Below are 27,777 nucleotides of genomic sequence, written 5' to 3' on the forward strand. Positions count from 1 at the left end.
TCTCCTCTCCCTAAATCTTGTCTAGGGTTCCCCCAACCCTCTGAGGCAGATTTTGAGAAGGTGCAAAGCACATGCATTGGGAGGAGAGGGGGGGAAGTCCTACTACACAACTGGAAACCTTAATGCTAATAGGATGTGGTAGTTGAATGCCTCCGACAGTTTACAGCAAGAGTGGGGAAAATGTAACCCTCCAGATACTGCTGAACTACAATCCCACCAGCCCCAGCAACTATAGCCAGGGGTGATGTAAGTTGTAGTTCAACAACATCTGGCCTGATTCCCATTTTAAGGAATTAAGAGACCACTGTTCCTTTATAGACCACAGTTGCAATCTTTGGAGAAGGAAATCTATACGAACTACAAATAATTATCAAAACAGAGTAAGATTTTTTTTTTTATTATAAATAAATTAGGAAAGAAAATAGAACCAGACTTGCCTTCACTTTTAGAATATAAAATATTCCAACTTTTTATTTTATAAGGCAGAGCTTCAATAATACATATTCAGATTACATCAAACTTTGGAGAAATGTTAAAACTAATTCCAGAGAGACAGTTTGTGTTGTTTAGTCTATCTTGTAGGATACGTATTTGCTGTGGTATGGATTTTTGTAGGTAAGATTACATGTGAAAATTAATCAAAATTAAATAATTTAAACATTTGATTTACAACTCGTGCAGTGCCTCCACATGACCCTACAAGGGCAGAATCAGGAGTGTGCCTGCAATGGGTCAAAGATAGCAATGAAAAAAGCATCTTTCAACACCATACATTTAGCAACTGCCTCACAAGTTGATTGACATTTGCTACCAAGTGTGCTTTCCACTAGCACTTTTACATTCACACAAACACCCAAGTTAGCAACCAAGGATGCTTTTCTTTCAGAAGTACAAATTTAAGGACTTATTCAATTTTAACATTAATTTTTTTTAAAAAAAATTTTTTACTCATTTTGGGTCCTGCATTACAATCTTAAGCACGTTTCTCAAGAGGTATATCCCATGGCATTCAACAAAGCCTGCTCATTAGTGTTTTAGAATTACAGTGAAATGAATGCAGAATTTCTAAAATCCAGCAACCCAAAAGACAGACAATTTTAACCAACAACAAAGAAGAACAGGCCCATTCGCTTTCATTAATCACAGCTTACAATCACAGGTATGTTTTGGCCCCCTACAACTTTACTGCATTCTTAAATGTATATCCCTGCCATACAAGATAACAAGTAGTTGCAAACTCTGGAGACAAATTATACATTTAACTAAAAAAAGGCGTTGCCTCTATAGAAACCTTTTAATTTGTTTCTGACATTTTTTGAAACAGTGAATTGGCAATGTATGCATACTTATGAGCAGAGAACAGAAGTCAATCCTGATTCCACGGAACATTTCATGAACATGCTAGAAAACGTATATTATAAAAAATACATTCAATTAAACAACCTTTTGGTTTAACTGTTAACATTTTGGACAACTCTTCAAGGCTGAGGCCTGGTCTGTGTGAATCTCGCCTAGCAACAGCAAGCTTCTGTACTTCCTGAGGCTAAGATTGGCCAAAAACTGTTACCTGGCAACAGCAGAATAATCAAGTCTATTGACTAATAATGGCCAGAAAAATGTCTCTTCAATAAGAAAAAAAACTACATACCAAAAGTACTATTTGTCAAAACAGCACATACTAGATGTGCCTCTTAAACTAACACAATAAACCATTTCCCCAGTACAAGATGCAGTAAAAATGTCTATTTTAAAAAAATACCCTAGCATAGTCCATAAAAGAAAAATGCACAGCATCTGTCAACATGCTACTCTCTTAGCAAATGTTTAACTCATTCATAATAATAATAATTTTCCCCAAATTTTGTATGGACCACCCTCAAATTATGTCTCCTACATGTCCAGTTTTCAAAACAGACAGCTGAACCATTTTCTAATTGTAAATCATAGAACATACTTCCTCAAGCATGGTCTCATTAAACTGCAGGATATGATTCAGCTGAGACTCTTACCATATCACACACACACACACTTGTTATAGTCTTGTTCAAAATTTAGGTGTGATGAGGCCTTTATAGTGCAATCCTATACATTGCAATACCTCAAGCTGAAGGAAATAGGAACAGTCACTTTTAGGCTTGATTTGTTTGCGTTAAACAAAATAAAGAGATGTTTATAGTAAACAGTTATGTTCTTAATACTTTTCAAGTTTCAGTTTTACTGACAACAAACCTTATTTGTCCATATATATTCTTGTAATACTGTATCCTGGCTTTTGTTTTTACCAATTCTCCAGATAATCTTCCTGTTCCCCTATAAGGCTTTCAAAACATTAGCTTACAGCAGCCCTCAAAACTATTTTTAAAATAGTTAAGGCATCAATATATGAAAATCCTGATTTTAAACGAGGAAAACTCTCCTATGCTTATTTTATGCCTCTTCTATCCATTTTTACTAACAACTGTTTTAAGAATTACTGGTAAATCATGATATATAGAATACATGGAAAAAAATATCTCATTTTCTTCAGAGGTCCCAATGTAGTTAAGGGGTTTGCTGCTATGTGCTACAAATAGCACTTTTTACAGGGGCCAGAGATGCTTGTCTAGATTACAATAATCTTATAAGGGCATCAAAAAAATTAATTTAAATTCTTTTATAGTGCCTTCCAGGCTCAGGCACAATAAAGTAAAGCAACTCAATCAAAAAATGCGCCATAGTCCAACAACAATTTTGCATGGCTACATGACATTTCAGACAAACTACCTATTAAACACAGCAATCCAGCAAACTGAAGGGTGTTTTGATGAGGCAGAGCTGTCCCATTCACCAGGTTCTGCATGGCTGTCCTGGCATGGGGGCCGCCACCTCTCTCAAACTCCTGGCTGAGCCCACCTAAACTGCAGGTAAGCAAAAGATACCAGCAGCATATACCTCTCAAATGGGGCATTCTGGTTTGTTACCAGAAATAGGCCTAATCCAATTTCTCTGCTGCACCAGCCTCATGCTGCCACAGCAAAATGCACCCCCCCCCCAAAAAAAAAAACCTTCCGCCCTGGCCAGTGCAAATAGCTGGACTCCAGTGTACTTAACTATTTTTTTGTCTTGGGATTAGAATAAAATTTGGGAGTAAACTAACTATCAAGAGTTAAGAAGCAGTCAGGTGATGTGCACCTCCAGTCTCTAAAGTATATTACAGTTCAATGTGACATTGGTGTAGCATCACAAGAGCAATGCCCAGTACTTTCCAGCTACTGGCTTCCGCAAGTGAGGATTAAGCATAATATTTCCATTCATATACCGGGCAGCAGTAACCTTCCGCTGTAAACTTACCAAGTTGCCTGCCACGGGTGTAATTTTGGTGTTTTGAACAAATGTATCAGCTTGAATTGCTGTGAATTACCTTGTTACCAGTTGTGTACATTTCACAGACAGTATCACCTGTATATTATAGTAGTTACGTATTTAATTCTCCGTATATCTCCTCCATAGCAAATATATACATTTCATATACAGTCATACCTCGGGTTGAATGTGCTTTGGGATGAGCGCGTTCAAGTTGTGCTCCGCAGCAACCCGGATGTAACGGAGCGCATTACTTCCGGGTTTCGCCCCTTGCACATGCGCAGATGCTCAAAATGATGTCACACGCATGCACAGAAGCGCCAAAACATGACCCACGGACACGGGTTACGTTTGCTTCTAGATGCGAACAGGGCTCCGGAACGGATCCCATTCACATCTAGAGGTACCACTGTACAGAAATTAGCTTGTACACGATTATTTTAGCACTTCTTTGGTATATCTTGACAAAATGTGTTTCCTAACAAAATGGATCAGCTTGGTCTCTGTGAAGAATATAGTGGCAAGAGTTGCTGTAAAACACAGTGCTCCCACAGCAACGTGAATTAACCTGGCCAGCCACCCTTTATCACAGCATAGGAACACCTACGAAGAAAGAAAGTCAGAATGTTAACTTACTGTTTTAAGAAATATATTATTTTAAGTTACGGTTCATGCTCCGATTCAGAGATAAGACAGACCCGGTAATTCTCTTCACAGTAATGTGAAAACTAAAACCCAGTAAAGCCTCCCTGTGTTTATAAGATAGTTTAGGTAGGCCAAACAATCACATAAAAGCTAGTTTAGGTTCTGCAAACTTCTGTCACTCTGTTTTACGGAATGGTGTTCCCTCAGAGACTGTTCATTAGCACTTTCATTCATGTTTCCACCAGCAATTTTATTCACCCAAGCATTTGCATCATCAGCTCACTCATTCATGTCTACTGATTGCTGCACCTTTATGAGTTTTATATTTTTGTGTGTGCATAAAAATAAGTTGTGCACTGCTATGATAAACTGAGTGAGAAGCGCTGGAGAAACTTTTTAAATAAAGAAATAACACAAAGAACGAAATAACATTTCAAAGCGTTAAAAAATTAATTCTCTACATGTGGGTATGTTTCATTATCTTATGCATATCTGTAGATATGATCTGTGTACATCATAAACCGGAACTAACTTGCGGGTTACTTACTAGCAAAAAAAAGGACTATTAACTTGTTCTGGCAGAATAAAAGCACAAAGAAAAAGCACTACCCACCTCTGAAAAGCCCGTGGCCACTCCACAGATGACATAAACAACCAACAGCAACGGTGATATAAGGAGGCCCTTTAAAGGCTTGTAAGGGCTCTGTGCAAAATAGTTGTGGATGTAGCGGATGCTGTGTGCGATTCGGATCCCCATGTTGAAGCAGTTTGCAAAGATGAATCCTATGCTGCCTTGCCAATAGGTCAAGAAATAGGACATGCACAGAAAAACCAAGGACAAAGCAAGCATGACAAAATTGTACCTAAAAACAAAACAAAAAAGGAACAGTTCGTATGGTTTCAGTATTCGTCTTTTACGAGCTTGACAAGTTGCTTTCTAAGATGAATGGGATGGAGGAGGAAAATTCATTATCAATGGTAAAGTGCAGCAGACCCATATCTGGTAGCATATATGTTAAGTCTCAATTGTTAGTAGTTAAGAGATTTGTTTATGACTCATCAGCAAGTCAACAATAAAAATCTTCCCATATCTATTAACTCAATAGATAGCCATAGATGAGCTACTATATACCAGCTTCCTATCTGTAATATGAGAATAGCAATAGAGATGGATCAACTCCCAACCACTGGCTCAGAAAGTAAGCCGAGCTACCTCCCACCCACCCCCACCCCCACCCCCAAATTAGAAATAGATTGGCTTATTTTCTGAACTAATGTGACATTCAAAAGTTGTCCACTTTCTCCCCTAGCCTCTTTAACCAGACAACTTATCCATCTGAGCAAAAGCAGGAGTGCTCCAGACATAGTAAGAGAGAAAGAGAGAGATTCAATCTCTTCCGCCTGCTCTTCATAATCATAATACCGTTTCTGTCTACTTTACAAATATAACCACTATTATACCATTGATGTTATTATACTATATTGGGCAAAGAGGCAGGATATTAAAAGGTAAAGGTAAAGGTACCCCTGCCCGTACGGGCCAGTCTTGACAGACTCTGGGGTTGTGCGCCCATCTCACTTAAGAGGCCAGGGGCCAGCGCTGTCCGGAGACACTTCCGGGTCACGTGGCCAGCGTGACGAAGCTGCTCTGGCCAGAGCCAGAGCCAGAGCCGCACACGGAAACGCCGTTTACCTTCCCACTGGTAAGCGGTCCCTATTTATCTACTTGCACCCGGAGGTGCTTTCTAACTGCTTGGTTGGCAGGCGCTGGGACCGAGCAGCGGGAGCGCACCCCGCTGCAGGGATTCGAACCGCCGACCTTTCGATCGGCAAGCCCTAGGCGCTGAGGCTTTAACCCACAGCGCCACCTGCGTCCTATATTGGGCAAAGAAGCAGGATATATCTTTCAATATTTTTATATATGAAATTGTGATTATTGTGACACTGGAGATGTAGATTAAAAAGTAATGGTCAAAACACATCTAATATTGTTACAAAGGACTTCATGTTTGTTTATTTTAGTGACACAATAAGCTGTTTTTAAATATAATTATGTTGTTACAAAATGTGCTTTATAAACATGAGTACACTGATATATATATATATATATATATATATATATATATATTCTAATACTGCACTCCCCAACTTGGTAGTTGTTCTTTCAGAGCAGAGGTAAATTTGGGCACCACAGAAAGACTTGCCAACTTTAAAAGTGCTGCATTATAGCTCGAAAGGAAGAACTGGGAATACATGCTTGTGCACTCCTTTCAAGCTGAATCACTTGACGTTAAGTGACATCAGGTGAATGACAGGTAAACAGACCATTGTTAAGATTAAACATGATTTTGAGTTTAGAGAAAACAAACTACTTTTAACTGAAAAAGAAAGCACTAAGTTCTGATCTCCTCCTGCCTACCTGAAAGAAAGGGGGGGCAGGCACATAAACCTGGGGTTTGTAACTCTAAACCAAGGTTGTGGAACCCTAGGCCTGGAGTCTGACTGTGGCCCTTCGGGGAACTCTGTCAGGTTCCTGCGAATCTGTCCAGGCCACAGCACTCACCACGAACAACATTAAAAACCCAATATGAAAAACAGTTTAAAACAACTCCTAATCACATAAATACATATGTTGGAGCCTAAAAATGTACACCTCAAGTGTATATTTAAATGGTTATTTGGTATCTCTTCTCATCTCAGCATTAAAGGTTTCTTCAGTTAAATAGCTACAAAGTTTTATTTCTAAAAGGAAGTGCTCATAAATTCTTGAGAACATTGTTTATTGGTGAGATTACACATGTGATAACTAGAACAGCTAGTTCTAATAACATTGATTATGCTGAAGAGAAGAACAAGGGTCTTAGAATTATTGTCTCTCAATATTTATTTTTCTGCTCTGTGGTTGCAGGCTTATAATGGTATCTTGGGATGTCCCAAAACGAAAGTAAGCAGAGGTTGGATGACCATCTGTTGGGAATGCTTTAGTTCAGATTCCTGCATTGCAAGGGGATGGAACTAGATGCCCCTCAGGGTCCCTGCCGACTCTACAATTCTATGATAGTTCAGAACATCATCTTCCCCTTCTCCATTTACATTTAACTTGCAGAAATATTTTCCCAAGACACAAGATCCCTGCATATTATCCCAAACTTTATTCCAAATGAGTTCATATCTCTACTTGACACACAGTTGTACTATGTCAGACGGCTTCATTAGTTCACAAAGACACACATGTAAAGGAAATGTGAGCTAATAACTAATTCATGAAAATGATAAATGAGGATAAGTCAACATTGTACTGATCTTCGTCTAGAATGCTGTAATGAGCATCTTCAAGGATGCTCTCTTTCACTAGAGGATACATTTGCTGGTGCTGTAGTTTCCAATTAATCACATCTTACAAATCCACAGCCTTAAAAGTGCATTGTACTTGGAAAAAAGCAAATTTAAAATGAAATAACAGAAAAATCTCTCTCTCACTCTCTCAGTCTCAGTGACAGTGGCCAGCAATTGCATTACCCTAAATACGTAACTCAAAATCTCAAAACAGCATGGAGCTCAACATTTGTTTTCAGCAATGTGACATTTCTATAAAGATAGATGGGACTTAAAAGATCCTTCAGCTACTGTAGCACAGAAGGTACCCCAAGCAAGCACAGATGTCTGTAGAGCACATGGCATTAGAATCTACACACTGAAGAGCTGCACTGAAAAGATGGCTCACCATGAGGCCAACCACAAGAAGAAGAAGAGTTTGGATCTGATATACCGCTTTATCACTACCCTAAGGAGTCTCAAAGTGGCTAACATTCTCCTTTCCCTTCCTCCCCCACAACAAACACTCTGTAAGGTGAGTGAGGCTGAGAGACTTCAGAGAAGTGTGACTAGCCCAAGGTCACCCAGCAGCTGCATGTGGAGGAGCGGGGAAGTGAACCCAGTTCACCAGATTACGAGTCCACCACTCTTAACCACTACACCACACTGGCTCTCCAGGAAACTCTGTCACAAGCTTTATAGGTGCTCTTATCTACCTGTGCCCTCCAGTAATATGCAGCTGTGTCAGATAGAAGCTAACTCAAGGACCAACTCTTTCCATATGAACCTACCCAGACCCTGAGATCATCTTCTGAAGCTCTTATTTGCATACCTCCTCCTCGAGAGGTTCAGAAGGTGGCAACACAAGAATGGGCCTACTCTGCAGTGGCTCCATCTGTGGAATGCTCTCCCCAGAGAAGTTCGCCTGGTGCCTTCATTATACACCTTTAAGCGCCTGGCAAAAATGTTCCTTTTTAACCAGGCCTTTGGTTGATTTGATTGACACCCTATGCCCTTTTAAAATGTGGTGGGTTGGGGGGGGGGCTTTATTGGTGTCAGGAACGTGGCTCACCAGTGCACAGAAGAAGAGTCACACTCAGAACTTGAGCTAAGTGGAAGAGGGACAGACTGCAGATGAGAACTGGCTGACAGTTGAGAAAGAGTAGTTAGACTCCCCTTCCAGAGGAAGACAGTGTTAGCTCTCAAGAAGAGGAAGAGTTGGAAGGCAGCCAGAGAATTGCTAGGCAATCATCAGATAAGCAGAGGTCTGAGACTGTGTCGAGTGAAAGTGCAGAGGGCAGCCTCTCAGTCCCTTTTCTAGGAGACTGGATAAGAGGGCAACGGAAGGGGAAGAGGGGAAAGGTGGGAGTTTGGTGTCCTTCCTGCTGTGGGAGGGGCAATGATTCAGACTGACCAACTATCATCAGTGCGAGCAGGCAAGAAACCATGTTCTGGGTGTGTCTTTTTGTTAATAAACGTACATAAAACTGCCAGAGAGTCATTACTTATCGGGCTTGCTTGCCTGCCAGACATCATTACAATTGGGTTGGTTGTTTTTATTTTTATTTTGATTATGTGTTTTGTGGTTTTATATTTTGATTTTATTTTGTGAACCGCACTGAGACCTCCGGGTATAGGGCAGTATACAAATTCAATAAGTAATAATAATAATCTAAGTACGTAAGGAGAATCCGCTGGATCAGAGCGGAGACCCATTTAATCCAACACTCTGTTCTCACAGTGGCCAACTATGGCAAACCTACAAACAGGACCTGAGTGCAACAGCATTCTCTCTTGTAATAATAAGCACACATCTAGATCCGTAAGTACATATACTTAAAAGTATATTATTATTTGAACATAGGAATTTTTTTTAGCACCTACTGAATTCTTTCAATGCTTTTTATATAATGCACCACTTTAAATCCCATTTCCTATGACAGTGAACAAGTCTAAACTATCAGCTAAGCAGGAATGGGAGAGTCTAGTCAGAAGAAAGATAAATAGCTCTGAAACAGAAAGAACAGAATATATGCATTCGATTTCAGAGAAATGCCTATTCAAGAATCATTATAACCCACACCTTTCAGAAGGTTCCCAGGATTCCCAACAACATAAGATATTCAAATGTAAGTGCTTATTCCTCATATCATTACATTTTCTAGCAATGGGACACATCAAGCAGTTATCAGGCACATTATTCTGAGGTGTGTATTGTATAAAATATCCTCATACAAAGTTACATGCAATCAAAGAAAAGCTAAATAATAGTATGGAACTATGCCCTTTTTAAACTCACCTGTCCACTTCTTCCTTACACATTGAAGCAAATGTAAAACATTCTGTTACCCCATTAACAGCAAGCAGCAAGACATATAGACTATAGCAACGCAGGAGACTTGGCCCTGTGAAAATATTATGACAAGAAGATTAGTAAAATGAAACCCCTCATTGCTGAGATCTGTGCATTAACGCAATTTAACATGTCATTAATGAATTATAACAGCATCAGACTGTCAACTTGCAATAAAAAAAAATCATGTTCAGAACAAAATATATCCCTACTGTTACTTGAGCAGCAAGACACAATGGCCAATATCCAATGTTAGTAATACTCTGAGAAGGTCCATTTGTTTTCATACTCTGAGCATGACTTAGTCGGAAATCACCTACAGTAAAACATTTTGTACTAAGTCACGGACAACATTTAGAATTTAGTCCAGGGTTGTTGCCACTCTTCTGGTGGGTCTATGACAAGCAGTTATAAGACCCAGTCTAGGAAATGTTGCCCTTTTTTGTTGCATTGATCCAACCAATATGAGGGAGACTGGAGTAATTTATTACCACAATACTTTGGAGAGCTCCTTGATTTCTTTCCCCACCCCCATATCACTCTTGGCATCTGCAAAATTCAATATATGTTCAAGAGAGGAAGAAGACCTTCCTTTCTTCTGCTTTGTTACCTTCCACTCAGTCACCTGGTCTCACAATTCAAATGGACACATGGCCTCCTCCCTTTTCACTTCAACCATGATGAATTATCACTTCTAGGTGGGGACTTTATTGAAATAAATAACAGAAGCACAAAAAGTATATTCCATCTGATACCACTGTACCCAATTCTGACTGAAACTAGGGGCATGCACCAAATACAAAATTCAATTTCAATGCCACTTCAAGAAGTGAGTCAATTCAGTTCAGACTGCTTTGGAGGACACTTTTCACTTTGTGACTGAATCAGAACTTCGCTTTAGAAAATGTGAAGCTTCATGCCACCCCATTGACTAAAACGGGAGAATCAATAAACAGTGACAGCTTATTTGCTTTTTTACAGAATTGGATGAACTTGACAGAAACAGTAGCAGTTTGTGAGTGGATGAAGCCTACAAAATTTCAGAAAAAAATAGGTGCAGGGATGTTTGTGCAAGTAGACTTTAAGTTTTGAGTTTACTTAAGAGAGAGTGAGTGAGTGTGTGCGTGCGTGCGTGCGTGCGCGCGTGCGTGCGTGCGTGCGTGTATGTGTGTGAGAGAGAGAGAGAGGAGAGATATGTCATGGGGAAATTGGTGAAATGCACAGGGGATGAGTAGTCACATTTAAATTTGATATTGGAAGAGTGAAGATGGGATCTGCTCCATTGGGAATAAGGGTGAAATAGAAATTTTATTTACTTCTCTATTTTTTGATAGTGCTATCAATCACAAAGCTCCTCCTCCTTCCCTCCCTGGCATTTTGCTTATATGGAGAGCTGGGGAGAAAGTATGAATTTTAAAAGACCCAGTGTCTATGTGCCTCTGAATTAGGCCTGGATGTTCAGGAACAGTCTGATTAGCTTAAAACCAATCTGAAGGGCTTCTGCTTTGCTTCAAACAGCTACCAAATCTCTCCAAAGCAGCCTGATTCAGTCTGGGTTCACAATTTCTCTGAAGTGAGTTCACGCCCGTAACTGGAACAGGACAACAATTCTTACTAGGAACCCTGCCACACAGTTTCAAAGGCCTTTTTGAAGACAGTATAGCAGCTTTGCTAATACAGATTGATCTTATGCATGTTTATCTAGATAAATAAATGAATGTAGCTGCTGATTATTTCCAGTTAACTGTTCTAACTGATAATTTTTAAAACCACAAAGTTCAAACTGCATGCCAGGAAGCCTGATCTAAGTCCGGTTCTGCTGAGAAGCAGCATATAATATAGAAAATGAACGTTCCTCTATTAATCAGTATTGGATCAATTTTTTGAGGAATCCATCTTATCTTCTTTTTAGAGCTTTTAAACATTTATATCCCAATATTGTAGTGATTACTATCTTCAAGAGGGCTAAGTACTCAAGAATACAATGATTAACACTGCTGAAAAGAGATGTCCTGTTTCTCTCAGCACTAAAAGCGACATGCAAAATGTTATACTGCAACCATCCTAGATTGCTCTTCCATAAGGTATACCGTATTTTTTGCTCTATAAGACTCACTTTTTCCCTCCTAAAAGGTAAGGGGAAATGTGTGTGCATCTTATGGAGCGAATGCAGGCTGTGCAGCTATCCCAGAAGCCAGAACAGCAAGAGGGATTGCAGCTTTCACTGTGCAGCGATCCTTCTTGCTGTTCTGGCTTCTGAGATTCAGAATATTTTTTTTCTTGTTTTCCTCCTCCAAAAACTAGGTGCGTCTTGTGGTCTGGTGCGTCTTATAGAGCGAAAAATATGGTACATAATGAAATTTCCGAACACAAGGAAAAGCACCATTTCTGAAACAGACATCGTAGGGCATGCAATGTGAATGGATCGGATTCTCTGTGTTAGTTCTTCCATGTGGATATAGTACTTTCATATATGAAATGCAAACTGAGGAAGCTTTCACAAAATGAAGCTACTTTTCAGAAAGACAGCTGCGATGTGACATTACCTGATCCCAAACTGAGCATTGAACCTCCATAAAGATCCAGTGCCAACTGGGAATATGCATAACCAAAAACTGTAATAGTCAGGCCAATCAGAAGCACAAGTTTCAACAGTGATTCTAATACAGCTGCTGCCATGGAGATATCATCCTAAAAAAGAACTGCATTTATTTAATAGGCAAAACAAAACAACATATGCCAGATTACACAAATACACATTCTTCAGTTGCCCCAAGTCCTTCTTTTAAACCATAGACCCCCCCCCCAACCATATAATTTAAGTAGATTAACAAATATACACACCAGGACCACAGCATTATTTAAATTTACTGGTTTGTACTCAACCAACATTTAATTTCAACAGTTCTACTGTGAGTAGATATTTGCTGAATACAACCCATTATTTTTATTTATTTATTTCAACATGCATACTCATTCTATGATAAATCTTACTCAAGGCTACTTATGAAGAAAAAAAGTATTAAAAACCATTCTTAAAAGATGAAACAAATAAGAAAACAACTATAATCTTATCATCTATTTATCTCTGATAATGCCTGCACAATTAACTTTTATTCTCACTTCATCCCCCATAATTATCTGTCAAGCCTAGTATTTTGAAAGGATTTTATCCAATGGTACCCTGATAACAGAAAACTTCTTGGTTTAGAGGAGGCTTCTGTCAACAGAAAACAAAAGGTTTCCCCCCCCCCATATATTCACCCTCCCCTCTGCAGCCCCCATCACTTCCCCAAATCTGGTAGAGAGGACCCATCGGGACAGTGTGGGATGTTTTGGAAGTGAAGAAAAGGGGCAAGCAGGTGAAAATAGCCTTCTCCCCATCAACAACATTGGCTCCAACCCCAGGAATTATTCTATTTGTGTAAAATGCCCAGTGAAAGTTGGCATATACTTATTTTAAATCAGTAAACAATATTTATCCTTCGCTTTAAATGTACATTTTCAGACTACTGAACAATAAGACTAATTTACCTGTTTTTGAAACCTGGTATCTTTTCCGCGTTCCAGAACCTTAGCAAAGTAAACATAAAAACTCTCCTCTATTGGCAAAAATATAAATCGAGCCGTCAGAGAACCAAGGTTGTTCACTATGTCATACACTCCTTTATAAATAAACAGAAACATCTAATTAAGTGTTTAATAGTAAAATTATTGCTTGGTTTAAAAGAAGGAGGGGAAAAAATTAAATGGATGCAGAACTTAAGGCAACCGTTCCAGTACAAACATTTCTGCTTGCTCAACGGAACAATTTCCCCACTCTCCCCCCCCCCCTGCATTGTTTTGAGGGTTCTTCTGGCCCTCCAGAGTGGAGTTGAGGGTGGTGTGAAGGGTGCATGGGGGTAGAATGGTGGAAAGTCCTATTGCACTAGCAAGAGTCCTTGTGCTGGCTTCCACTAGCACAGGGGTGTCCAAGAGGTCAATCTACCGGTCGATCGCAGGGTGCCCTTGGTCGATCCAACAACTTTGGCTCATCCTCCCCCCAAATAGCTCAACAACCTTGATGAAGCTTTTCCAAAAAAAGCTCAACAATGGATAGATCACTGCCAGTTTCTTGGAAGCTGGACAGCCCTGCACTAGCAGAAGAGGTAAATCACTTTTAAAGTTCCAAACATAATTAAATGCATTTCCATATTCAAATTAAAAAAATAGCTGCCGCCTTTGCACTTATTTTATAGCCATTCATCTGCAGACTTACCACATTTCTAAATGAATGTGGAATCAGATTACCATTTACTGGCCTTATTCACATGAATAAACTGTGGTTTAAAGGAGAGCATGAAAGCATGCTGGTTGGTGCAAACAAACCACAGTAAGTAAGCCAAGAACGCTTCTTCCGATTTCAAGTACCAAGGTAATATAAAAAAATGTCTTGCTTACCCTGGTCTCCAAAATTTAACACGTTCAGGAATGTCATGACATACCGTTCACCTACAAAAGTAATACTTAATATTAGTATTTATTTATCTTTCCATTATACTTACAAGCGGTTGCACAACAAGAAATTTCAAACTTATCCTGAGCACAAGAGATGTCGGACCCAGTGACTGCTATTCAGTATCACAAAATCAAAGAGCTGGTAGCCATCTTGGAGGTCATTTACTCCCAGCTTGCTCAATGCAGAATCTGCAGCGCAGGATAGCACTATGCTGAATCTTGTATTCCAATTTCTCGAAAATTTCCTTTCTCCTGCGAAAGAGGCTTCCATTTTTTTCCTGCATCATTCTCAAGGTACTTCAGAATTTCTTTAGGATTTTTGTAGATTTCTCCAGGATTCTGAAGCCTCCATTTCCTGACCCCAAAATATCTCATAGGAGACGTTACCACATGATATCTTCCCCATAGCTTTTAACTGACACTTGTGAAGCTGGGGAAGTTAGCTGCAGAGATTAGTACACTTCCTGATTTTGTCTTTAATGGAAGAGCTTCCTCTAATCTTAAAAAAAAATATCTCTGTACTGATTATTTCTTTAGAAGTAAAAAAGGCATCACTTTAAAAACAAACAAACAGTTTTTAGGCACACAGTAGGCAGTCTCCCCACCCGCTTGCTCTTAGAAGGAAGCCCAGCTGTGGAAATCAAATGAACTTTTAGGAAGTACAGGCACTTGAGAAGGCTGCAAAATATAGAATGAAAGGACGGATGCTAATAAAACACACCTTGACCATCTCAGAAGATAGATACCTGCAACAAAAAGCCTGAGTTCTACCCGTAAGGATTTATCTCCCTTTTCTTTTCTTTTCTTTTCTTTTCTTTTCTTTTCTTTTCTTTTGTTTATTTTTTTCAAATCTACTTTACTAAACCTTCTTAATATAATTTTCAAATGCGGTTCCTTTTCTTATTAATTGGTGGAGAATTGTTTTAAAAGGAGGATTTTTCAGGAGGATGCAACTGCAGCATCCTTGAAAGATAACTATCTAGTTTCTGCTTAATTATCTCCAGTATAGGAGAGTTCACCACCTCCTAAGGCAGTGGGTTCCCCTGTCAAAGAGCTCTTACCATTAGCAGACTTTTTCTAATGCTTTGCCAAAATCTGCTTCTCAGCAGTTCCATCCCTGCATTTGTTACAGCCCTACATTTTGGAGCAATAGATATTTGTAAACGTATTGCTAACCGTGTAAGGAAATAAAAGAAGTTGAAAAATAAGATCTAAGCAAAGGAACTAGAACCCTAGGAATGATCTGAGAGGTATCTCAGGTGATAGATACTTGAGAGGGGAAAGGGAGGGAGAGCCAGCTTTTGTTAGAGACATCTGATCAATTATTATTTCAACATCAGCTCAGAGCCAAGTCCAATAATGATTATGAGCTGCTAATAAATTTTTACCGAAGGTTACAAGTGCCAATTGTACAATTTTTGGTCCATATGAATAAAGAGATATTATATACATACCATGTCATCATTTCACCATAGTGACACAATTCCACTAAGCATTCAGTGCATATCGGAATATTTAACAATGAAACCACAGCATGAAGGACTAAGGAGAAAACCCAAAGTAAGTTTATGCCTTCCTAAATATTTTATCTACAAATTTCACATTCCAATGAATATGCAAAACCAAATTGGTATCTTTCAACAACAAACACGTTTCTCCTAGCTATCTAAGCCCAAGCTATAAAAACAAACAATTCTGGAAACTGCAAAATATTGGGGTAGGTGTTTGCAGAGAGGGGCTAAACTGATGTTGAAGAGGCTGTCATACTCACCCTCTGTTAAAACTTGCTTCAAGAATGATTGCTTAAAGAAACTCCAAGTCAATTTAGCCTCTTCCCAGTTAACAAATTCCTGAAAGTTAAATAGATACAAAATTACTGTGAAGTATTGAAGGAATTAATACTCCTAAGACATCAATATGACTAGTAAACTGTGTACAACATGCATGTAATATTGCTGGTTCGCACAGGTGAACAACCTTGACATGGCACCCTGAGACGTATTCTAGGTGCAAGGATTATGTTGAAATGGCTTCACATATAAATTCCTATCATGATTTCTACAGTCACAGCACTTTGGGAGATGCTACATCACGGCAACTGCAGCAGAACTGCATCCATGGAGCATCAGTTCATACAATACTATCATCCGTGAGAACTCTGTAACTGGCTACTCAGAATTACAAACCTTTTGGTACTCTGCTCAGGGCTGTACAAGTTTCATGTAGCCCACAGGTTGTTACACTGTGGCCCTCCAGGCTGCCACAAAATTCCCTGCACAATTAGGGCAGGCGATAGCTAACCGCCACAAAGACATGGTTGGTTCAGCTCCAACACCAGCGCTCCATCATCCAAATCAGACACAGCATACATTTTTGCACCAAGAATAGAAACAAAAAATTCACTTGACTTTGTAGATAGGAACAGTTACATACTCCTCAAGCACATATCTCAGAACAGCAAGCTTCAGCTTTCTGATAAGCAAAGCAGACAGATATTTGTAAGACAAGGCCTTTTGAAGTGAAAGGTATTTTAATTATTTCAGTTGCCTAATTATACCTTGATGCCATGGCAGGATGCAAAAAATTATTGATATTAAAGTCTGCTCGAAGTGGTTATAGCCAAGTATGCTTTTCGAAATGATAACTGCTTGTTGGTATTTGATCACTCTCAATATTTTTGTGACCATTAAGCTTTACTCTGAAAAACAGTTTTGATGAAGCTTGCATTTTATTATATCAACTGTAATTGAGTAAGTACATGAAAGGGAGAAGCATGCAATTATTAGAAATATTATTTGCAGAAAGAAAAAAGGCAAATTGTTGCTATTTAGAGTTTTGACTGGTAAACTTTCTGCTGCATGATATTATAGATCTGGTTAGGTACAATTAATCTTATAACTAATCAAATATTAAATTCAAGAATACAATCTAATATGCTATGTAAACCTGTACTCTCATTCTCTTATTCTGAACTGCAATTAATATTTTGCTAGTAAAGTAATCCAGGCAGCTTGGTCTCAGAAATGTATTCTTATAAATACTCATTATAAATATTTCCATATAGAATATGGAAATTCCTCCTTATGTTAAGGCTACTGCACTGCTAGTTTCCTTCACAAGTATGTAAGCTGTTTTTCAAAATTCCTAACAGAACAACCAAAGCAGCTATACTTCACTGCCATTTAAGCTAATTTATGCTTTTTCATAAAAGTCAAGTGTGCTGCTTTTTATCACAATACAGTGTTAATATTTTCTTTCACTTTCCTGCAATACCATCCCCACTAAGGAAGATTTAGCTAGGATCAGCTATAGACAAAAGCGGGTCAACTATATCTACTGTGCTATGAGACAAGAATAGTCTCTGGAGATTTAAATGTAATACTTTGGTTATGTAAATAGGAATTCTATGGAGGAAAAATTTAAATCTAATATTAGAGTAGCTGAAACTGTATTCTTACTTAATAAGGCTGGTTTACAGTAGTTCATTCCACCTCAGCCCTTTTCTCTCTGAAATATTTCAGAGTAGTTTTACAAACTTTATGCAAACCGAGCAATGTCAAGTTCCATTAAAGTTAGAAGGTCTGTTTTCACCTTAATATATTCAATGATACAGAGGCTGAAAAACGGGACCTTTATTTCTTTTCATGCATGGATTTCTTAACTATATTAAATTTAATCTCTGCTCCACAATTTATTGAATGTATTGTGCACCAGACGAGTCAGCATCTTCAATTCATGCAAGTCGTCTTTTATAAATGTATCTGGCACATATATTCAAAATCCTGGGGATGATACTGTATTTTTATAGCTGAAATATTAATTTAAGCATAAAGGTTTGTAAAGCTCCTTTTGAGATAATATTTTGGCTTAACGTAATGGAGTAAAAACGTGTATATAGAAAAACCTTATTTCATCCAGTGTTGGCTTCTTTTAAACATTTTTGCTTTGACTCACAGAAATAATGTATTATTATGGAATTTGTCAGAAGAAATTACACCACCTGTGGTAAAATGGCAGCAAGATATAGCAAAAGATATAGGGCAATCAAAATAGCCACTATATCCAACATTCTAAGAAAACATTTTAAAAACGACAATTACATGGAACTTTAATATCTAGAGAAATTTGGAAATATAAATGTATATATTTAAAAGCTATGCTATGCTAAAAAGAAGACCATACAAAGTGAAAATACACACTAATATAAATTATGTAGAGACTTATAAATGTAATGCAAGAAATACTGGGATCCACACATGTTTTTGTTAAATTATAAATTTTGTTAAAATCCACACGTTTTTGTTAAATTATATATGGAAAATTGTGAGTAGCTGGTGAACAGAGGCTACTCTATTGGAAATAGAAATATACCGGAATAATAGCTTCTAAATGAAAGTCAGAAAGTCTGTCTATAGACCATTTGAGGGGGTTTTTCCCACTTTTCTATAATTTGAGGGTTTTTTTTCCACTTTTCTATAACTGGTGCTACATTCAGAAATGTATTTGTTGTATGAATGAAAGCAACAACAGGGGAAATGCAATTAAAGAGACTTTGAAAATGGCAGCATGCCACTGATTTGATTGCCACTAAGCAAGCCACCTATAATGAGATTCACTATAAGAATTAACTTGGGACAATGGCTGTACATGATCATCATATTTTCTTGTGTCAAAATTATGGATAGTTGGTTTTTAACATAAAGCTGTTTTACTTACCCCATCTTTTCCAAAATTAGGTAAAACAGATATCATACGAGTAACTGGAAATGATTTTTTGGTTGCTTCAGGAGAACCCAGAAACATCATGAAATACATTATATAGCACAAAACCAGAACACTGGTATATAGAAGCTGCAAGAACAAAACCTCATTAGCTACACAGCATACCATTTATTGCAGCATTTCGACTTCAGCAACAAAATAAATACCAGTAAAATTCACTTGCCAAGTACTCAGCTCCAGTTCAGACATGATGGCAGCTCCCTGGCTTAAGGCCTCACAGCACTGGCACTGTTTGCATGAACCAGCGCCTCCATGTGGGGATTGCCTAAACTGCAATTGCAGTGGGCCTTTTTCAGACTGCTGGAACTGCATGCAGAAACCTCATCAACAGAACACAGGTGACTGTGCAGTTCTCACAAGGCCTTTAAGGACGTGCAGTCCTAAATCAAAGCACTGAGATACAAGCAGTTGTAGAGGAGCTTAACATGCTGTTGACTGTTATCACAAAGATGCTCAAGGAACAATCTGGTATTATGATGCTCAGTTTATGTATTGCAATTCATAGAATCATAGAATTGTACCCTGAGTATCAGCTAGTCCAAATCACTGCATTGCAAGAATATGTAGCCGTCCCATACGGAGATCCAACCTGCGACCTTGGCATAATCAGCACCATGCTCTAACCAGCTGAGCTATCCAGGCTCTGTAGTTACTTCTTGCACTTTTATCCTTACCATTAATCTAAATTAATACAATTAAGAAATTTCTCAAAAATTAGAGCCAGGGTTTTCATGAGTTCTATTTCAAGTTCATTCCTGATCCTTTCCACACCAGTTTTTGTGGGGGACTTAAACGGACCAGAAAAAGGTCAACTGCTTATAGTTTTTTCCTCCTAAATTAACAACACAATTCTATATATGTCTACTCAGTTCACTGGGGCTTACGCCAAAGTATGCAAGTAAAGCGTTGAAGCCTAACAGTCCAAAATACTATTTTCTTTATATGCTTAACTGAAATACAACTGACTTTAAACTGATCTACCCAACAGCCTTATGAACCATGTATAATGGGTCGATTTTAAGTAAACATTTCTTGAATAAAAGTGCATTTGTTTATGACTATGCCCCTGATCTGACATTATCTTAAGCTAGCATAATATTGGGATACAGGTACTAATAGCGTGGACTGCAACATTGCTTTTATCCATGAAAAACTGAAGGGACCAAAGCATGGAAGCTATAGCAAAAATAATGATAATTTCTTCAACTAAAATTATTATATCAGATCAAAGAGATAATAGTAAAAATTGCAGAAATCATACCTGGGCCAAAGAAAAGATGTAAAGCCCCCAGTGAGGATACGTAACTACTAAAATAACTGTCAAAAAGCATTTGCAAATGATTGAGAGACTTTCAGCAATTACCTACAAAGAATATACAAAAAGCATGTTAGACATAGACACTGTGTTCCTAATGGTAATTCTTACATGTGTTGGCTTCAAAAATCCTGTGATCAGATTTTGCATTTCAAACATCTTTAAGAATGTTTAATTGTAATAGTGACAAACAGTCTCTGCAATTAAGCCTATTTTCATAAGAGGTAAAGTTTAGTATGGCATGTACAAGCCATACTTAAGCTGCTGAGCAAGGTTTGAATACAACACTAAACCATGGTTAAATATTTTTTTATATATATAAATATTTATTGAAATTTTTTAAATACAAAATGCAAAAATGATAAACAATATAACATGAATCATAACACATTTTTCAAAACTTCTTTGGACTCCCTCACGTCTCCCACTCCCACTTACATCATTATGACCTTTTTCCAGCAATTTATCATCTTGTTTACATTCTTAAATCTCGTTCAATTAATTTAATCTAATAATTCTCCAAAAAATTTTATATTTTCCTCAATCTCACTTATCGTCAAATTCAAATCTAATTCAATGGTAGGCAGGTATTTATGATCTAGCATCCTTCTTAGCCTTCTGCCAAACTAAACCATGGTTAAATAAACCATGGTTTAGCATTGTGTGCAAGTCAGACAAATTATTTATATCAGCTCCTAAATCAATACTTAATATAAGACAATGAAAAAAATGTTTTATTGTTGTACATCATGCTCTCCAAATTTAGAGTGAAACTGGCTCTTTTTAAAAAACAAACACTAAACAGCTTTTTTTAAAAAAACGATTCACTGCTTCATTCACCAGTCCATATAATTATATATATTTTTATATATGTCACATTAATAAAAACCCAAACAAGAACAATGCTGCATACATTTTACTAACCTTTAGCCTTACAAATAAGTGTACTTGGGCTAAAACCCAAAAAGGTTCACCTAGAAGTTCAATTACAGCGGAAAGACCAAAGGCAACCACTCCAAAGTTGTAGTAAGGAACAGCATTTTCATCAGGAACTTCAAGTATATCTAGCCAGACCCAGCCCAGGAATACAGACCAACACACGCCCAAGGGGACTCTATGAAAGTTGAAAAGATGAGTCCTTTAGATAGTATCACATGTTGTCCTTTTCTCTGCAATTTTTATAAATGAGCTGGTTTTGCAAGCCAGGAGTCCAAATAAAATCAACTTCAAAAATATGTGCATCTGTTTTCTGTACATCTGTATTTATAGGCTACTTCTAAGTTACTTACACTACCCCTTAGAATGCATGGGAAATTCATCAGCCATCTTATTATTTATACCCCGCCCATCTGGCTGGGTTGCCCCAGCCACTCTGGGCGGCTTCCAACAAACATAAAAACACCATAAAACATTAAAAACTTTCTGATACAAATACCCAATTCCTCAAGAAATCTACACTTTTCCATTTGACATAACCCCAACCACTACATGTTGTGGGGGAGGAAGGGAAAGGAGAATGTTAGCCGCTTTGAGACTCCTTAAAGGGAGTGAAAGGCGGGATATCAAATCCAAACTCTTCTTCTTCTCTTCTACATCAATCTAGGGCAGCTTTCTGCACACTGACTTAGAAGCTACATCAATCCCCAGCTGTGCTTCATGTAGACATGGTAGTTAATATATGCATTAGATTCTCATGAAACAAGAGTTAAATCCCCAGAAACGCAGCACCGCAGATAAGCTCAAATATTTCATTTGCAGTTTAGATAGGTACTGAGTTATTTACGGGTAAGTATTCCATTTTCTGGGGACTGGGTAGCGCTGTGGGTTAAACCACAGAGCCTAGGACTTGCCAATCAGAAGGTTGGCAGTTCGAATCCCCGCGACAGGGTGAGCTCCTGTTGTTCGGTCCCTGCTCCTGCTAACCTAGCAGTTCGGAAGCATGTCAAAGTGCAAGTAGATAAATAGGTACCGCTCTGGCGGGAAGGTAAACGGCGTTTCCGTGCGCTGCTCTGGATCACCAGAAGCGGCACAGTCATGCTGGCCACCTGACCCAGAAGCTGTACGCCGGCTCCCTCGGCCAGTAAAGCGAGATGAACGCCGCAACCCCAGAGTTGGCCACACTGGACCTAATGGTCAGGGGTCCCTTTATCTTTACCTTTATTCCATTTTCTACCTTAACTAAACCAAAAAACTAAACTGCTCACTCTTTTATTCATTCATGGTTTGAAAGCAAGAGGCTGCCTTCCTTTTCAAAAGTACACGTAAAACTCAGATAAATTAAACAGGCACTTCAAAAGGATTTAACCTTTCTGAGATTATCAGAAGTGCTACAAACTGAAACTAGGATGGCCACCTGTCATTCCAGGCATCCTACCTGTTCCCTTAAAATGTAGGGAGCCAAATGAGCCAATGTATCCTATATTACTTCACTGCCTGCTGTAGAATAAAGCTTCCTACAGCAAGTGGCGCATCTGCTTTGAATCTTTGAAAATGCAAGTATGAGCTCCAGGATGACAGGTGAAACCCTTGCCAGAGAAAATAAATTAGGATGGTAGTTTTTTGTTTTTACTATGTACTTAGACATAAGAGGAGAAATGGGGGAAGGGTTAACTGAGCTAATGAGAGTAATTAATTTGAGGATTCCAATGTCTTATTTAAACATACATTGTCCACAAAAGATTAAATGTTTTGGTCCAGTTTCTCCTTGTACTTCCACTCAGACAAGCTCTTCGGAATGCCTCTCTGGCTAAGAAAACAACTGTAGAATAAAGCAGCATCAGCCTAAACGTTTTAAAAAAGGAAAATGAGTAATTTCAGTACAAGATGAACTGTCAACGAGACAAAAACTTCCAATAATAAACAGCGCAGAAGGTTGGGTTAACCAACCAATCCAAATTTTGTTTGTCCCCTTATAAGTGGTTGGGGGCAGAGAATGCCAACACTTACAGTAACATATCACCAAATGCAAAACTATAACTGCTGCCTCAGACAGACAAATGTTTCAGCAGTATATTTTGTATCAATTATTTTTTATATGTTAACATTGCTATTGGCATTGTTATAACAGTACCATCAAGATAAGAACAGTACAGCATGCAAGCAACTTCAATATTTCAATTCACTGCTAGCAAAAAGAAAAGAAAAACCAGAGAACTTTGCAGTCTAGAAGACAGATGAGATTTTCAATAAAAATAGATATATGTTTCAAAACTAACATTTGGTGGAATTGGAATGCCCGCCCCAGAAGAACACCATGAGAATATAATAAAAATCAGAGAGGTACACACCACACATCATATTTCAAGAAAGACTAGAAATTACTGAATCTCCACCCAAGTCATAAACTAGTGCATAAACACAGCACTCTCAATAGTACTATAGATTTGCATACTAGAGGATGGAAATTCATTTGTCCAAGAAACCAAATCACAAATTCAAATTTGCATTTAGACAACACAGCAGACATTAATTCAACGAAACCATTCAAAATGTCTCTTTGCAGCATCCCTGCCAAGCAAAAAGTTAAGTGGAGTAATTTACTTTGTCACTGCCCAGGTTTAAAAAGAAATCAAACAGAACAGAATATAATGAAACAAACTGCCGTAATTTGGAATCATGAATCACTCATACCTTAAAAGAAACAGATTACTATTTATTACCTTACATTCACAATGCCAATGATTTCCTTTGAAACATATCGTAGGGTAAAAGCGTTTAACCCAAATGTAATTAGTCGGAACAGTATCTGTAAAAAAAAAAATTAAAAATAGAGTGAAACAGGAAATAAATTTACACCAGCTTTCAACTCATGTAAGCAAAATCAGATTCAAGGAGCAACTTACTAATTATGTAAACTGGAAGTCTTGAATACAAATTTCACCTCAGCCATACTCACTAAGGCATACTCACTATGATAGATTTACACTAGGCCCACTGAAGTTAACACAGCTTACTTCTTGGCCTGTATAGCATTGTAGTATTATACTCCTAACTGCAGTTATGTGAAAGCAAGCCCAACTGAACAGAATGAAGCTAACTTCTATTTTCTTTAGTATTAAATGACTAGTACTTATAATAAACTTCTAATTTATCATTTGTAGTGTGCAATAGTTAATTGCAATATATATGGAATCTTTAAATATTTTCATTATTGTTGCTTTTATACTAGTTGCTCAACTTTTCTGGATCCTGGTTATTCAGCTAGCTGGCAAAGCATTCCCTTCTTCGATGCCATTGTTTGCTTCCCATCTGCAAATTTGTAGACCAATCCCTTACAGTATTTGTAGCTTTACCTATCATTTTTATATATGCAGATTGTTTCTGCCCTCAGTTTTCTCTTCTATGACATTCACGGGATTCCTCACCATAGTTCACACAAAAGACTAAACCATGGTTTAGCAGGAAGAAGACAAGCCATCAGGAGCATGACAAAGCTTTGCTCTTACACACTTCCACTCTCCATCTGCCAATTTAGCTTTCCTTTAAAAGACTCTCAAACCAAGGGTTATGAAGTTGGCTTCTTAAACAAACATGGTTTGTTTGAAACCAAGCTCTGGTTCATAGGTAAAGACTCTCCTCCCTGGAAGAGAGGGGAGTGGTTGTGGGCGGGAGCCCGAGCTCCGCCCCTAGCAGGGGGCGTTAGCCCCCTGCCTCCCCCACTCACCTGGCTGGCGCCCACGCTCCTCGGCAGGCACCCAACCAGGTGCCTCCGAGGGGGCGTTTACAGCGACCTTTATGCTGCGGCGCCAGCTCCTCCTCGGCCTCATTCTTCTCTCTGTCGTCTCGTCGCGAGTCACCCACCCTCCACTCCCTTTGAGCTCAGGGTCTTAGTTCCTTGGCCTTGCTATGGACCTTAGGTTGGTCGCCCTGGTTGTCCAGGGGGCCTGGTAGGAATTTTTCCATTTGGCATTAGGCTTTTTGGTTTTTTCGCCTACCTCGTAGCAATCGTCACAACTTTCGTGGTATTGGTAGGTAGGTTAGGCATTGGAATAATGTGTTGTGAATAAACCCCCTTGTTTGAGACATCCAGTGCCTAAGCCAATACCTTTTCACTGCTGTAATCAATAAAGTTGTGGCCTTTTCTTGCCCATTAACCTTATATCACGTGTCCTTGCGTATTCATTCCACATCGCGGGGGTCAGGTCCTCGAGCCACAACGCTAAGTGAAGATTCTTCAAAACCAAACTAAAATCAAAATTCATCCTCCCAGCCACATGGGAGGGAGCGGGACATGATCCACAACTTTAAATCATGGTTTAGCATTTCATGTGAACTTGGCCCTGTCTTCCCATGCTCCAACCTAGAGTATAACCAGCAGCATAACTCAAACTTAGGAAAACATAGACACCTTTTCTCTTGTATAATAATTTTGAGCATGGGAAGACAGCCATGTAGACTACACAACTACAAAGATTCTATGCAGGTTCCTCTCAGTACCATGCTAGGCAGGACACTTAGATCATCACTTGAAAGTACATCAGGGTTTGTTTGATTTTAATTTAGAGTAGGTGAGGAAAGAACAGATTTTCCTCAGGACTGAAGAGTGTAGGGAGAAATTTGTTCCTTCCCTGTCCAGCAACAATCCCAGTGAAAATCCACCGGATGCCATTATTCCTGGGGGAAATGGTCTCCACTGTGTGCATATATATGGTTGTGACCTGAGGCTTCTAAAACCACATTCCTGAAATGGAAGTCACTTTATTATTGCACTCATATCCCAACTTTCATTCAAGGAGTTCAAAGTGATGTACGTGGCTCTCCTTATTAACATCATAACAACCTTGTAAGGTAGGTCTGGCTGAGAGGTGACTTAAGTCAAGGTCACCCAGTGAGCGTTATTGGCCTAGTGGAATTTGAACTTAGGTCTTACTCAGACACAGGGAACCAAACACTAAATAAACAATCTATTTATGCTGAGACATACAGAAAGCAAAGAACGCAAACATGAATATAAGGAACAGTCCTAAAATCACATGATTTTGTGTTGTTGATAAACAGCTTTCTCCTATGCACATATTCTGCCACAAGTCACAAATTATTTGAAGCAATTAACTGAATCGCATGAACTCACAGCTTTCTGAATTTATTTCAACAACTAAATACTGGGCATTGCTCGGGAATTGATGCTCAGGAACATTTTGCAAATACTACTTATTCCTAGAGAAAGCACTTTTGTGAAAGATGCTACGAAATGCATGTGAAGGAGACTGCACAAACCCCATGTATAGAACATGTCCATACTATACATGTGTGTACTTGTACAGGGACACCAACAGTCCAATAGACTATTGGGAAGCCAATAGTCCTGTTCACATTTGGTGAAGAACACTCTTGTGTGATCAGTATGACAACGACGTACAGAGACAATACTATCTGAGGGGACCCAATTGGGTCCGGCTCCAAAAAAATACATGCCTCATATTCTTCCACGACCACAAATGCAAATGGAAAGCAAATGTGTGGATCCTACGCAGGATCATACAAGGGGCTTCTAGTCCAACCCCCTGCCAGGAATCCTCTTCCCAATGTGGAGCTCAAACCCACGACCAAGAGATTAAGAGTCTCATGCTCTACCAGAGTGTTTCTCAAACTCGAGGACCCAGCTGTTGTTGCACTACAACTCCCATCATCCCCAGCTGGCTGCGCCAGCGGACCGGGATGATGGGAGCTGAGGTCCAACAACAGCTGAGTCTACCCACTGAGCAAGGTAATGTGCCATCGCCGGCGAAGGGTATTTTCTGCGAGGGAATAAAGATATGTGGATGTCTCTCTCACACGCACATCTAATAGTTTGGAGCTGGAAACAGGTGACAGGGTGCAAAAGCAAGCAAGTAAACCAAATGCAACTAAGCCACGGGGTGGCCAGTGAGTCCCTTGCGCAAACCTCTTGCAGGGAGGAGGCAAGCAATTCAAACTGCGGGAAGAGGCATCCCTGACTGGGTCGAGAGGGCGTTTCTGCAAACGGGTCACCGAAGAGAAGCCAAGGAAAGGGACGAGGCTAGGGCTGAGCGAGCACCGCCTCGCCTCCGTCCTCTGCCACGACGGATACCTGCAAGAGGGCGCTGGAAGAGGCCAGCCGGCTGGTCTGCCGAAGCACGTCCTCAGAGCCCATCTTTGCCTTTGCCGCCTCCATCTCCTCCCTGCCACAGACAAGCCCTCCGCCGCCGCCTCAGCTGCCGCGTGCATAAGGGGAAGGCGCTCCCCGCGGCCCCGCCAGCCTCTTTTCCTCCCTTCCTCTTCCTCTCTCCCTGTCCTGCTACCCGGCGAGCGCCGCTTCCTAGTCAGAGGGCGAAGCCCAACATGGCTCCTCCCCGTCGCGCTCCGAGCGCGTCAGCCCAAAAGGGGAGGACGAGAAAGAGGCGGCCGCTCGGCTTAGTTGCAGCTACGACGAGCTGGGATGGGGTGAGGCAGGAATGCTCTGCCTGCTGCTCGTCTTCCATAACTGGGGAATGCGAGGAGCCACGCTGGCAAAGCTGGAAATGAGCCCCCCCTCCACGCCCCATCTTTCTGAAGGCTCTTGGAGCGCAAA

At 39.4% G+C, this 27,777-nt stretch overlaps 1 protein-coding gene and 1 long non-coding RNA gene across 5 annotated transcripts in view; one reads left to right on the plus strand and one right to left on the minus strand.

Annotated features, from left to right (window-relative positions):
- LOC307211099 overlaps positions 1 to 27,777 on the plus strand; it is a 444,355-nt gene that overhangs the window by 278,985 nt on the left and 137,593 nt on the right. The window lies entirely within an intron of this gene.
- On the minus strand, positions 1,117 to 27,570 carry RFT1 (RFT1 glycolipid translocator homolog). Of its 4 annotated transcripts, none has more exons than XM_079967297.1 (13): positions 27,298 to 27,547; positions 23,909 to 23,994; positions 22,914 to 23,030; positions 21,174 to 21,363; positions 20,196 to 20,297; positions 18,869 to 19,003; positions 15,924 to 16,002; positions 14,096 to 14,146; positions 13,190 to 13,320; positions 12,202 to 12,346; positions 9,602 to 9,707; positions 4,601 to 4,850; positions 1,117 to 3,945 (listed from the first exon to the last, which is right to left on the minus strand). In XM_079967297.1, exons 1-13 carry the CDS (start codon positions 27,379 to 27,381, stop codon positions 3,778 to 3,780), a joined length of 1,644 nt encoding a protein of 547 aa, XP_079823423.1. In that variant the 5' UTR covers positions 27,382 to 27,547; the 3' UTR covers positions 1,117 to 3,777. The 4 variants fall into 4 exon arrangements, with proteins under 4 accessions (XP_079823423.1, XP_079823425.1, XP_079823426.1 ...); XM_079967299.1 differs by having other exon boundaries at positions 23,914 to 23,994; positions 27,298 to 27,356; XM_079967300.1 differs by lacking the exon at positions 23,909 to 23,994 and having other exon boundaries at positions 27,298 to 27,552.

The sequence above is a fragment of the Podarcis cretensis genome (genome assembly GCF_951804945.1).
Source record: "Podarcis cretensis genome assembly, chromosome: 2".
Classification (NCBI taxonomy): domain Eukaryota; kingdom Metazoa; phylum Chordata; class Lepidosauria; order Squamata; family Lacertidae; genus Podarcis; species Podarcis cretensis.

What these genes read in the sequence shown, in the direction of transcription:
- RFT1 (XM_079967297.1), bottom strand. Translation starts at nt 27,381, where the DNA reads ATGGAGGCGGCAAAGGCAAAGATGGGCTCTGAGGACGTGCTTCGGCAG. An exon ending in TTTAATCTTTTGTGGACAAT is followed by an intron (nt 21,364 to 22,913) that starts GTATGTTTAAAT and finishes CAACTTTCATAG; the next exon opens with AGTCCCCTTGGGCGTGTGTT. An exon ending in CTAATTTTGGAAAAGATGGG is followed by an intron (nt 16,003 to 18,868) that starts GTAAGTAAAACA and finishes TTTAACTTTCAG; the next exon opens with GAATTTGTTAACTGGGAAGA.